At 45.1% G+C, this 13,861-nt stretch overlaps 1 protein-coding gene across 1 annotated transcript in view; it reads left to right on the top strand.

Annotated features, from left to right (window-relative positions):
- Positions 1 to 13,301, top strand: part of Trap1 (TNF receptor associated protein 1) — a 57,313-nt gene extending 44,012 nt beyond the window's left edge. Inside the window, exons 5-7 of the mRNA XM_077664729.1 lie at positions 3,138 to 3,401; positions 8,552 to 8,932; positions 12,594 to 13,301. Coding sequence (XP_077520855.1) covers positions 3,138 to 3,401; positions 8,552 to 8,932; positions 12,594 to 12,920 — 972 coding nt within the window. The 3' untranslated portion in view covers positions 12,921 to 13,301. The remainder of the gene's footprint in view (positions 1 to 3,137; positions 3,402 to 8,551; positions 8,933 to 12,593) is intronic.
- The last annotated feature ends 560 nt before the right edge of the window (positions 13,302 to 13,861 follow it).

The following is a 13,861-nucleotide window of genomic DNA, read 5'->3' as shown; positions in this document are numbered from 1 at the left end:
TCCCTAATTGCAGTTTGTGCCTTCAAAGCAAGGGTAGCTTCGTGGCATGCCAGACGTGCTCTTTGCCCAGTTGAGGTCCAAGTTATGTGCGGTGGCCTCCTCCCATCTAAAGGGCACAGCCGCAGGATTTGCCGGATTGCATCTTCAGAGTGGTGGCGTCAACATCGATACTACAAGGATTGCCTTTGGGTGGTGTGTGGGAAGGACAAAAATCGTGTGCGGCACTTCCATGAGTGGTGCGAACAAGCGAAAAAACATACCGAGTTCCTTTGGTACACCGCCCGCCCGTGGTTTCCCTCCAGTACAGCGTCTCCGTGCTCCGAAGGAAAGCTCTTGGTCCTGGGTGATCAGCCGGTGCCAGAGAAGTTCCAGAAGATTCTAAAGTTGGGTCCAAAATTCGGTGTCCAGCCTTCTTTGGGAAAAGAAGAAAAGTTGGCTCTTGGAAGGTCAATCGCGCGCCAAGCACGGAAAGAGGAGCAGCCTAGGTGCGTTGTGGAATGTGTTGAGGCCCTCAAGAAGAGTGGCGGAGGGCCGGCCAAAAGGTGGGACTTTGCGCACTTGACCGATTTCTTGACGTCCGAAAAACTTCGCGTGGTTGTCTCGGATAAAGAAGGTTATTTCGTTACGCTGCCAGAGAAACTTTTCCGTGAGAAGGCTAGGAATTCAGTTGCCAAAAACTTTAAGCCTGTGCGTTCCAGTGCCCTTAAACAAAAAAGCGAGGCGTTAAGGCTGGTAGGTGATATGAATTTAGTTGGCCTGCAAGCATCCATTAAGAAGGCGAAAGGCAACTTTTTAGAAGTGTTTTTTGCTGCCAAAACTCATAAAACTGACATCCCCTTCCGTTGCATTGTTACTGAACGGGGAACTTGGCAACATGCCGTTTCAAGTTTTTTGCAAAGTAAATTGTGTTCACTGACAGTAGAAGACCCGTTTCTTGTATCTAATTCCGAGGCGGTTGTGCAATATCTGAAACTAAATAATCCTGGTGGGTGTGATATGTTTAGTATTGATGTGCAGGATTTATTCTATTCATTGCCACATGATAGGCTCCTCCAGTGTGTTAAGAAATGTATAGTAGAGGATAATGATGAAGAAGCATTCATTTCAAAGTGTGGCGTTTCTGTGGGCTCGTTTTTGGAGCTTGTGTCATTTTATCTCAAATCCACATTTGTTGATTGGGAAGGCAGGCTATATGTTCAAAAAACAGGAGTGTGCATTGGCTCAAAAGTGGCTCCGGTACTTAGTAATATCTTTCTTTCCTATGCAGATAGGAGCATTAAAGTTAACTTAGACAACCGTGTAAAACAAATCTTCCGGTATGTAGACGATTATCTTGTTTTTGTTGAATCCCATGACTTCAAGGCACATGTGGATGACATTTTAAAGACTTTTGAAAACTGCGGGTTTGGTCTGAAATTTACCTTTGAATTACCGGAAGATAATCAGCTGCAATTCTTGGATATTAGATTGGAGAAAAAGGTGAATCATGTTTGTTGGTCCTTCCTACAGCGGTCGGAAAAGCCCTTGCTAAATTATCAGTCTGGGCACTCGAAAATAGTTAAATGTGGCATAGCAGTGTCTTGTTTAGGATCTGCACTTACTAAGTCATGTATTCATACTTTAGGCAGCAGTTTCGATAAGCAAGTTCAAAGGCTAAGGTCAGCGGGCTTCCCCAAAGATGTGATGGCGCTTGCTAGCAACAAGATCCTGAAGAAGATGAAGTCGTTTGGTAGACATGAAGCACAGGAAAATTCCGGCAATGACAGAACGAAGTATGCGGTAATACCCTACATTCATCAGTTATCCCATAGGCTTAAGCAGGTTGGCACTAGATATGGGGTAAATGTGCTCTTTTCGGTCCCTAATAAACTAGGCAAGGTTTGTGCTATTGTTGACAAAAGAGCCCGGGAACAGAAGCAAATAAGAGGCAAAAGAAAAAATGCATGCCAGGTGGATCATGAGTCAACCTTTGTGCCATGTGCTGAGGGAGTGGTTTATGACATACCTTTTAAATGCGGCAAGAGTTACATTGGGCAAACCGGTAAATGCATAAATACACGCTTACGTCAGCATAGAACCTCTTTGAATGGTGCTCCTTCATCAAATCTGTCCCTTCATTACAGAGATTGTCTTCTAAACAAACCCGGTGTGTCTAACAAAAAAGCATGCTTTCCTCTGCTTAACAGGGCTAAGATTAAATTCAGTCATCCAGATCAGTTAACTAGGGAGTTGTGTGAAGCCTATCACATTCACAAGAACATCGACACGTGCGTTAGCACACCATCTGTAAACTTACATGAGTGTGAAATTTTGTATCTAGATTTTTAACTCTCTTTTGCGTGCCAGGTGGGGGAAGCGCAGGCGCTTTGGGTTGTCAGTTGTGTGCATATAATCTGTGTTTTTTTCAAATAAACTTTCAGTTGTTAGTAGCGCTTGTCCTTGTCTTCCTTCTCTGTTCTTGTTCCTAGTCGCAGCGCTGGTGAAATTGTGAATCGTTTTGCTGTGCTTGCACGCTGATCTGTAGATATCCTCCGTGTGCTGAAGGTCAGATTTCTTATCTGCAGGGTGTCAACGTCTTGAACAAAAAACAAATGTCTTCTGCGAGACCTGTGCTACCAATTTGTGTTTCACTACATCGAGAAACTCTTTTGCCCGTTGGCATGATACACACCATACCTAATTTTTTTTTTGCGCCTCAATAAGTTCTGTACATAGAAAGCTGCAATTTTGTGAAACGTTGCACAGATCTCTCCTGAACAAAATGTATATACTGAAAATTTTTATATTTTGTGTGTATGAAGAAATGTAGATGTTTTTGTATATTTTGCCCAGTGTTGAAAATTTTTGTGTAAATTTTTTTGTCTATATTTTTTCCAATAAACATGTTCATTGAGACTAATACCAATGAAAAGAGAATTTCTTCCTTGCAACAATGGTACTATTTACTGGAGTATGAAGCATGTTTGTTAAAGGAACAAAAATATTTCCTATGCCACCCAAAAACCACTACTTTTCTCATGGGCAGGAAAGTGTTAACGCCCTGCCATGGCACTGCCTGCAACTCTGTGTTGTAGCAGACATCTTTGCTGCAGCACAACTCTAACAGTGCACTCGTGTTCACCTGCTGCTGTGTCCAGGTGCTGATCAAGCCCCGGGCAGAGATCCTGCCCAAGTGGTTGCGCTTTGTCAAAGGTGTGGTTGAGAGTGAAGACATCCCGCTCAACCTGAGCCGCGAGCTGCTGCAGGACAGCGCGCTCATTCGCAAGATCCGCACGGTCATTGTGAGTCGGCTCATCCGGCATCTGGCACGCAGTGCCGAGCGGGAGCCCGAAAGCTACGGTCGCTTCTACCAAGACTATGGCGTCTTCCTCAAGGAGGGCATCTTGGCCGCTCACGAGCAGGTAAGCGTTGCTGCTTATGTAGTAGGCGCTATAGCCACGGGCTGGCAGCACTAGTCAGCCTAACCTTCGCAGTCATGAGCAGAGGAATGCAAGACCAACCCAATGCACTCAGTCTGTATGTGCTCAGTGCCTTTTTTATTTAAACCACAACCATATTGTTCACTCCACGGTGGAGCTTCTTTGGAACTTCTGTTTGTTCACTCCTTACAGTGTGGCAGCAGAAACGGTGAGCAATGGCCCACAGAAGTACTCCTCTAAAAACCGGAACTTTGTGAAGAAAGGACAAAAATTTGTGTGTCCATTGCTTGAGGTGTGTTGCTATTGATGTGGTAGCCCTCTCCCGCTTGCTGCATGTGGGGAGGAGGCATGAAGGCTTGCGAAGGGGGGGGAGTGGCGTGAGAGAGGGTAGGAGGAGAGAACCTGATTTGCCAAAACTGTCTGATTTTGCTGGCATTGTTGTTGAGGAGAGGCCTTTGTCCTCCGGTAGACGTACCGTAAAAACCGCGTATAGTAATACAGACCTGTGTATAATACGAGGTGTAATTTGGGGATAGCAAAAACAGAAAAAAGTTTTCATCCGCGTATAGTGCGAGTAAGGCAGTCAGCTTGAGAACGTTCCAGAAGTCGCGAAAGCCAAACATACTCTGATTATTTATGTACGCCGGCGCGCCAGATACGACACGCGTGTAGCGAGGGTGCCAGATATCTGGAAGATACATATTGGGCACCGCGCTTGCGCCTATTCATGTCCCGCTCCGCGAGCATGTGCAGGCGCGCATGCTTTGGAAGTGTGTAGTCGGTGCTTTAATGTTGATGTTGCTGGGTGAATCGTCTCGAGAAAAGCCCTTGTCAGATATCTTTCTACAAAAACACGTCTTCGCTACTGACGAGCGCGTTTTATATCCCGTATTTCTTGAAATTACAACCGGTGAGCTCCTCAGGAATGCTAGCCCAAGCATGCACCGTCCAACTGCACAGCGTGGCTAGAGAAGCTAGTGTCCGGCGGAAGTAACCGCAGGCTCTCCCTACCTCATCCAGACCATGCAGCAGTGCTTGATGCGGTACCGATGCTTTCGGCAGCTACGATTACTTTTCTTTTAAAACAGCCAAGGACTGCTTTTGTGCTCCCGATACCATGGGAGGCGCGATAGTGCTGGGTGTCACGAGGTCAGATCAGCGTAGTGACCATGTGTCGAAATCGAAACTACCGACCTACGCCACCGCTAAATAGCGCCTCCTTTCGCTCGAAGCGGGATGGCACTCGACAATAACGAAACTGGAACTGCGGATGGTGGCCAAGAATTGTTCGGATCCGCATATAATGTGAGGTGGAAGTTTGACATGCTAAAATTACGGGAAAACCTTGTAATATACGTGGGTTTTTACGGTATACTTAGGCTGCTGATGGTGATGAATTTTAGTGGGCTTTGGTGAAGCACATTCTTATGTACATAGCTGCATGTTGCGTGATGTGGTAGCATAGATGGTGAGTTCTCAGTCTGCTGGGGTGCGGAGGCTTGGGCCCAAATTAGCACCCTTTCTCTTTTTCATTCGTTCCTCTTTCTCCCCCACTTAAAGTCCTTGGCAAGAGATATATGCAGGCGGAGAGGCTATATATGTAAACATCAGTTTTATCTGTCTCTAGTCGAGCAAATAAGGGATGGCCTTGTGGTCTGTAAGATAAATAAATGAAAAAGCAAAACTGAAAAAATACGTAAACTCTTCGTAGACATTCATAACTTCCTAAGACGAAGTGAGATAAAACACTGGGTAACGCAAACATTTCCGCAGCAAGCTAACAATTCAAATATGATAAACTCATTACAAACTCTTAATTTGTAAAAACGATTGGATAATACAAACATTTGCACGATAAGCTAACTGGTCAAAAATTAAAAAGGGATTTTAAACTCTTCATGTCTAGAAAACACTGGGCAGTGCAAATATTTAAACAAGCAAACAATTCAAATTTTAAAGACAAATTATAAACTCATCTTTCAAAAATGTAAATGAATTTGGAGACTCGGTACAAACAAAAAGACAAAAACCGGAGCCAAATGTTATGAAAGACTGTAGTAAACAAGCAGCAACGCAGAGAATTGAATGCCGATTTATCGGAGGGGATGGGCTCAGGGCTTTGACAGTGCGAAGAAAGCTGGCTTATTTTCACTGACCTTCATTTTATATAAAGGCCACCGCACAATCAAGAATGTGTTTCTTCACGTAGTTTATCTCTGAATTGAATTTTAAAGGTGTGTTCATAGTTGGTGGCTTGGTTCAAGACATGATTTCAGTGTTCGGAGAGGGTTTGGAGTTTTAGGAAAGACTGTGCACCAAAGAAAAACCTGTGCTTATCAGGTGGCCATTTATTTGATTCTGCATGGAGACTTGAAACAGGAGGCGTTCGGAAAGCTCCTGTTGCCAGTTGGATTCCCTGTTGCCTGTACTGTGAAGTGGACTAAAATTCTTAGTATTGTCATCTTTCTCCTTTGTTGGTGGGAGACAAATGTGTGTACTACCTGCAGCAGTTTAAGATGTGCTGTTCTTCCAGCTTTTAGGCAGCTGTAGTTCTTTAGTCGATTTTTCCTAAACCATGTGAAAGAAGACCTGCTGCCTCCTGACCCCATCGCTCAATTTGTGGGGGGCAGATGGCTTGAGCCCTCCAGCTCTCCCGCAGTCAGCACATGCACGTGGTAGGAAGGTAATAAACTTCCACTTTTGCTAGGAAGTGGTCTTTTGATACTTTGCTCGTCTCCTTGTACACTCAACCTTTTTTGAGTCGGTCATAAAAATGGTAAAAAATTTCAAGGTGATTGGAATTTTGAAATAGGCAAAGCGCCAACAATTTCGGCGCACTAATAGTGCATCCAAATCTTAGCCTTCAGTCTTGGCAAACCAGCTGCTTATGTATAGACTATAGAACTAGTACTGAAAGAGCTTGTCCAGTGGCTGAGCTGTACCAGAAACATAGCCGACAGAGAAGAGTGCATGAGCTTGAAGCTTGCAATTGTGTCGGAAATGAAATGTCGGGTGTGCTGGCTGCCATATCCTCTGTGGCAGGGACAGCATGGCTGCCTGTTAAATGGTGTTGGGGTAGGGAGCTCACAGGCATCCACTCCTTAACAAATGTTCTCTCCCTCAGTCTGTCCGGCCTTGCATCATTGCCTCAGGGGTTCCAACACGGCACATGTTGGCTGTTGGCATGCCTAGAAGTCGAACAGAATCGTGTTGGTGTGATTTGTGGTGTGCTAGCTCAGACTTTATTGTTGGCTTCTGGCACAGTGTGTGGTGTTACCTGCAGACTCCGCAGACCACTAGCTGATCACCATTTCTTCAAGTTTTCAGAGGCCAGAAGTTTAGATATATTCAAAGTTGATCACGAAAACATTTCGTGATAAGTGGCAGTAAGACGTTGTTATAGGATCGTAAAAATGCTCTAAAGACAGGCACACAAAGACGGACACACTCTGCGATTTTTATGTCTTCGTCTTCTGAGCGCTTCTACGACCCTATAATGCGCATACAACTATCCCAAACACTACCCTGGCTGAATAAGGTGCTAACTGGACTGTATTGTGCATTGTGAAAAACATTCTATAAACTGATATTTCAAGATGAGTGAGTTCAAATTACCAGGGATTCACTATATTTTTCATCTTTTCATCTTTCATTTATAATGGGACTTTCTGAGGTGTCACCATCATTATAAATAAGAGGCAGGTTTGGCTCCTGTGAGTTTATGATAGGTTAAGTACAGGAAACACTATATTGTGCGATAGCATATACAGCTTGTTCGGTCGAAAAGCCGTCAGAGTAGCGGTAGTCAGTACTGCATGTGGGAAATAATCGGGGGCTGCGTAAAAAAAGTCATATCACTGTAATTTGTGGTTCTAGTGATTGATTATTGATTGCTGCATGATAGGTGATGGCAAGTTAATGAAATCATTGTAATTAATTTATTAATTAAAGAAATGAAAAATTGGAAAAAGGGGGCTCAAAGGTGTCAGAATGTTCAGAATGAAAGGCCAATGACCCGCCATGGTGGTTCATTGGTTAGGGCACTCAACTACTGATCCGGAGTACCCATGTTCGAACCCAACCGCGGCGGCCACATTTTGATGGAGGCGAAACGCAAAGGCGCCCCTGTGCTGTCCGATGTCAGTGCACCGTAAAGATCCCCAGGCAGTCAAAATTATTGTGCCCTCCACTACGGCACCTCTTTCTTTCTTTCTTCTCTCAGTCCCTCCTTTATCCCTTCCCTTACGGCGCGGTTCAGGTGTCCACCGAGATGTGAGGCAGATACTGTGCCATTTTCTTTCCCCAACACCCAATTTACAATTTACAAGGCAATTCTTGATGATGCTAATTAAGAAAATTTAGAGTGTTTTAATTTATTGATTATTTGAAACAATTGAAGAAAAAAATCAAAAGTGCATTCAGAAGTGTCAAACTGCTCAGAATGGAAAGCAGATGATGACTAGTCAAAGAACAGAACCTAAAGAGTCACATCATCATCAGATGTCACACCAAACGGGGCACGCTATTGCATCAACTCATAAGCGCAGCATTGGAGTCCTCCAGTGTTTTCCTAACAAGGCCGCTGTTGTTTATCAGTAGACATTGACTTGCGGAAGATTGTGTGGGCTAAACCGAACATTGTATCAATAAGAGATTGCTGGAACACGAGCAGGACTCATATGGAAGAGGATGTGAAATATGGTATGCTTTAAAATTGCAGTGTTTGCATCAGTAAAAAGCCAGCTGAGACTGTCATGATCGCATTGATTTCCTTTTGTCTTTTCGTGATGTGTGTAGCACCATGACATTCGATCAGCCCACCCTTAGGGCAGAGTCCAAGGGCACGCCTTATAGGTGTCAGTGTTCAAGCACACACAACATGCGTGCTTTGCATGTCCTGGTAGATCCATGTGTTGTATCATGTCGATGTTGGTTCACTAGGCATCGATGATGCTGAGAACGTATGTGTACTCAGTATGATGCACGATAAAGAACAATCTCTACCTTCTTTGCGATGATGCATCATAACACTGATAATGAATTGTGGCGCAATCTAACACAATGTATAACAAGCATGCACAAGTACAGCATCATGGCCGTCAGTGCAATCTCAATGGGGCATCCGGTTGCAGGCCGAGAAGGAGGAGATTGCGCAGCTGCTGCGCTTCCAGTCGTCCCAGCAGCCAGTTGGCAACACTGTGACCCTGACCGAGTACTGTAGCCGCATGAAGGAGGGCCAGCGTGACATCTACTACCTGGCTGCGCCCAGCCGGCAGCTGGCCGAGGCGTCCCCGTACTTCGAGGCGGTGCGTTCGCGGGACGTGGAGGTGCTCTTCTGCCTGGAGCCGTATGACGAGCTGGTGCTGGCACAGCTGCGCCAGTTCGGCCGCAAGAGCATCACCTCCGTTGAGAAGGAGATGCGCAGAGACGCCGAGGAGGCCCACGAGGAGCCCGAGGAGGTGCGCGGCTTGGCCGAATGGCTCAAGGCGGAGCTGGGACCCATGGTGCACAAGGTGGGTTGGGACAAGCTTGGTTTCTTTGTAGAGGTGGCACATATTCGCTGTGCTGTTCGCTGCTGTTGCCATAGTCGTAGTTGTAATCACCAGCCATTCCACGGACTACAACTGGTAACATTGCGTCCCTTTAAAGTGCCTGCAGCAGTAGATGTGACAGTGATTGGAAGGTCCCTCTCACTAGGTTCAAAAATGGTCCGGCTGCGTAGTTCCGGTTCCACTCCCCCCACTCCCAGAATTTCGGATAATGTATATATACATTTCTTTTTGTATGCACTAGCAAAAAAAAAATTGGCTGTGGTTTAGCTCTGGTTAAACCTGGAGTGACGTGATAACTATAGCTGGCCGAGTGGAACTTGCTCAGTTGAATTGCAAAGTCAGTCTTTCGCCGCTCCGTTTCACTGGGAGCCGCCGCGGTGGCTCAGTAGTTACGGCGCTCGGCTGCCGGCCCGAAAGACACAGGTTCGATCCTGGCCGCGGTGGTCGAATTTCGATGGAGGCGAAATTCTAAAGGCCCGTGTACTGTGCGATGTCAGTTCACGTCAAAGAACCTCAGGCGGTTGAAATTTCCGGAGCCCTTCACTACAGCGTCTCTCATAGCCTGAGTCGCTTTGGGATGTTAAACACCCGTAAACCAAACCAAACCGTTTCACTGGGCATTCCTTCTTCATCTTCGTCCCGCTTGACACGGCGCATGTGCACAGCTGTGGCAGCTTGGTTTCGCCGCCACGCTGCCGGCAGCAACAGCTGCTCTGCACCACGTGGCTGGTCACGTGACCAACCATGTGTTGAGCCACGTGATCAGCCACAGCGCCGCGTCGCCGGCAGCTCCTCCGCACCACGTGGCCAACCACATGGCAGCGTGGCAGCGCAGCCACGCTGAAGGCTTGAAATGCTGCCGTAATGTAGCTATCACTACAGAAGCTACACAGGTTCAATCAGCATGCTCAAGTCCCGCATATTGTACGAAACGCCTTTCACGATTGCGACCCAACACATTTCACACTTGACTGACCTTGCCGGTCATGTCACTGCAATGAAAGAAAGACTGGCTGAGCTGCTTATTGAAAATAGCAAGCGATTCTGATAGAAAAGTCTTTCTTTTTTTTTTAATTCAAAGGGATTTATTCTGTCTATCGCGAGAAGTTAGTTGAGTTTTGGTAAAAATTGCTTAGCCGCTGCACTTGATAGGGAGAATGTAGCACTCTTCTGTGGCATCACGCCTATTTGTAGACCCTCTATGCCCCGTTCCCTTACAAAACTTCGATCACCCCAAGCTCCTATACCTGACCCAGAAATCTGCCCTCAAAAAGCTTTTAAGCTTGTGTTGCATTGAAAGTCAGAGAGGTCAGCAGTATCATTATTATGCCAGCCATTTCAGTGGGAGTAAGCTAGCATACCAAAGTTGTTTTGTATGAAACTGAAACCAAATTTTTAGCATGGTTATCCAACTAAATAGGATATTTTAATTAAATGATTATGATTTTTATTACTCAAAAAGAGTGTAAAGTAGCCCAGTGGTGTGAGAATTGGGGAATGCATGTTAATTTACAAAAATCTGTACATATGTGTTTCACTAAAAAGAAGTTTCCCCACAATTTCACTTATAATATTAATAATAGTAGACTGCTTTCAGTGTTGGGAATTTAAATACCTTGGTGTATATTTAACCAGTGCGATGTCTTGGCGCCGTCACGTGGATTTTGTTACTGCCAAAGCCTGCCGCGTTTTGGGCTTCCTGCGACGTAACGCAAAACTCTTTCTTTTAAAGACTAAAGAACAGCTGTATAATACAAATGTTAGAAGCATATTTCAATACGCTTGCACAGTCTGGGACTTGAAATCCTTGCTTGACATTCAAAAGCTAGAAAGATTTCAGAATTTGGCCGTTCATTTTGTTTTTAATAACTATGGGCAATATTTCAGTGTAAGGAGCGCTAAAAAACCTTTGGGTTGGGACACTCTTCAACAGCGTAGGAAAGTTCTGTGTTTAAAATTGTTTCATACTATATTTCATTCATGAACCGGAATAAACAGAACAAAATATATAGTCAACCCTGATTATGTGTCTTTACAGATAGATCATTCACTTAAAGAATACAGGTGCCGGACTGACCTTTTTAAAATGTCATTTTTCCCCAAAACAATATTGAAATGGAACAACCTGTCCGAGGAAGTAGTGTCCATACCATCCAATGATTCATTTTGTTCCATGCTGTGACAGTTTTTTCTTTATTTTTTTATGTATAATAATTCCGTGTTCTTTCTATCTCAATGTTATCTTTTTTTTGTACCCACCTGCACGCAGTGGTATTTGTGTACTTTTTCTTCCCCCCCCCCCCCTCCCCCCCAGCTGTAATGCCAGACAATGGCGCTGTGGGTGTGATGATAACTAAATAAACATTGTATGCTTTCCTTCGTTTTCTGTGCATAATAATGAGTGTTAAGTGCTTCAGACGAATGTAAATAATGTAAATACCTAGGAAGCCAAGCTGTCGTCAACACTAGTGCAGTGTGTGCAGCATGGAACGGTATGTACATACAAACTCGCATGCAGCAAGACTGTCCACTCTTGTTCACGAAGCAATTGTAAATAACTTTTTGCATTTTGCTTATCAAGTTCATTAATAAATCCAGTGTGTCGTCTCTAAGCCCAGCACTAATTTGCTGTTTCTAATTTTTTTTATCTGTATAGTTTAGACTACAAATAGTGCCTTTTTGGTGGTTGCCTACAATCTGTCTCTCTCCCCCCCCCCCCCCCCCCCCCCCCCCCCCCACCGTCTTTTCTGCAAAAATTTCTGCGGAAGTCCCTGGGGAGCAGGGTAAAAAATTAAGCTGCTTACCCTCAGGGTGTGACGAGCGATCAGCACTAGCTGGCAGTGCCATGGATGGTTCCATGCATGACTGGCACTGCTCCTGAACGAACAAGCAAAAAAATATATCAAAAAGCAAAAAAAGGAGCCTGTGAATATCTGCGTTAATTTGCAGCTGAAGGAAGTGTACTCTGCATCATTGTCTGCGTTGGGGCCTCTGGTTCGAATTCAGTTGTCCACATTTTCCTGTGCCGAATGATGGAGACCACAGTAGAGTGGCCGTGCCTTCGAGCCGACAGCTTTGTACACATGTGCACCGGAAGCGGGCAGAGTGGGTGGGGGAACAGGGAACAAACACGGGTTAATGACATCCCAGCTGAAATCAAGAGGAAGAAATGGGCTTGGGCAGGGTATGTAATGCAAAGGCAAGATAACCGCTGGTTCCTAAGGGTAACTGAGTGGATTACAAGAGAAGGCTAACCTAGCAGGGGTGGCAGGAGGTTAGGTGGGCGGATGTGATTAAAAAGTTTGCCGGGATACATATGTTGGCTGCAGTTTACAAAGGACAGGGTTAACTGGAGAGAGAGGCCTTTGCCCTGCAGTGGGCGTAGTCAGGTTGTTGATGATGATGCTGTAGTTGTTTAACTCCAAGCATTCCTACGCTGGTGCATTCCTATGCTCAAGGGCACGCGGACAGGATGAGGACAGCGTGAACTAGGCCAATACAGCTTGCGCTGTATAAGTCTTGGGGTTTTTTTCATCATGCTTTTTTTTGCAATCCTGCATTTTTAGATTTTCAATTGCAGCCAGCTGTGGCGCAATGCATATCTGTGCTGATTGCCATGCAGGTCAAAGTGACTCGGCGATTGCAGAAGCACCCCTGCCTGGTGTCTGTTGAGGAGATGGCGGCTGCGCGGCATTTTGTGAAGACGTCGCTCCAGAGCTTCTCGGAAGAAGAACGGTATCGGCTGCTTGAGCCCACACTGGAAATCAACCCCGACCATCCCATCATTGCAAAGCTTTCTGGGCTTCGCTCATCAGAACCCGAGCTCGCCAAGAAACTTGCTCTGCAGATTTTCGGAAATGCCATGGTCACCGCAGGCCTTGTGGACGATCCCCGGAAGGTCACTTCGGAGCTCAACGACCTCCTCACTGCCCTGCTAGAAAGACTTTGAGCTGGCATAGCGTGCCTGGTTTGAAAGCGAAAGTGGATGAACTCGTTTTAGTGGTGATGAAATGTGGTACTCATGGCTGGCCAGTGTAACAAGTGTTCACTTATCATCGTTGCAAGGGGCTTAGAGTAATTAGTATTGCGTACAAGTTTAAAAAAGATAGATTGCTGCTGTTGGAAACTCACATGGTATATGGTTTTTGTCTCCCACCATGCAATAACACATGAAAAATGTTGCATAACAGTACAGTAATTGCAACAAATATTTTACACTTTCTTTTCAAGCACCTTTAGGGACTGTGTTTTCTCTTTGAATTTCTTTCACCTGTGAAAAGGGGGCCAAGGTGCTAAGTGTAATAAAGTTCATGCCATTGTGATTCCTCCATTTGAGTGTAACCAGTTCAGAGCGTGGATATAGTAGGTTGCCTTGGCTGTGCAGGCATGGCTGTTTTTTTAATTTTTACTTTTGTGGAATTGCCCACAGAAGTTGGCATCTCACACATTCTTGCCTTGGCTAGGAAATGGCCATACAATAGCGGGCTTTGGTATTTAGAAAAACAGCTGTGAGAATAGATTGGAATGCGAGTGCCCTAATACAGGAGTGCCCTAATACCAAATACCAGACATGAATCCAGGTTTAAAATGGATATGCCAATTCCTATTACAAAAGGAGTGTTCTTTGTGACCAGCTGAGCCTTCTGGTCAGAGTTAATGGGAGGATACTAGAACAGGTCTCTCCTACAATGGACATAGTTACAGGTTGCTGGTGATGACGTCCACCGGTACTGTGTATGTTTAGTTACAGTTCATTAATTATTTTTTATTTTATGAACAGTTAACGATATTTGTACATGCATTCTAAGTTGCACAGTGTCAAGAGACATCTAGTTACACTTCCAGCAAAGGTACCTTAATTCTGGAGGTGTCAGTGCATTTAACCATGTT

This window comes from Amblyomma americanum, chromosome 5, assembly GCF_052857255.1.
Source record: "Amblyomma americanum isolate KBUSLIRL-KWMA chromosome 5, ASM5285725v1, whole genome shotgun sequence".
NCBI lineage: Eukaryota > Metazoa > Arthropoda > Arachnida > Ixodida > Ixodidae > Amblyomma > Amblyomma americanum.
This window is presented reverse-complemented; position numbering and strand designations above follow the sequence as displayed.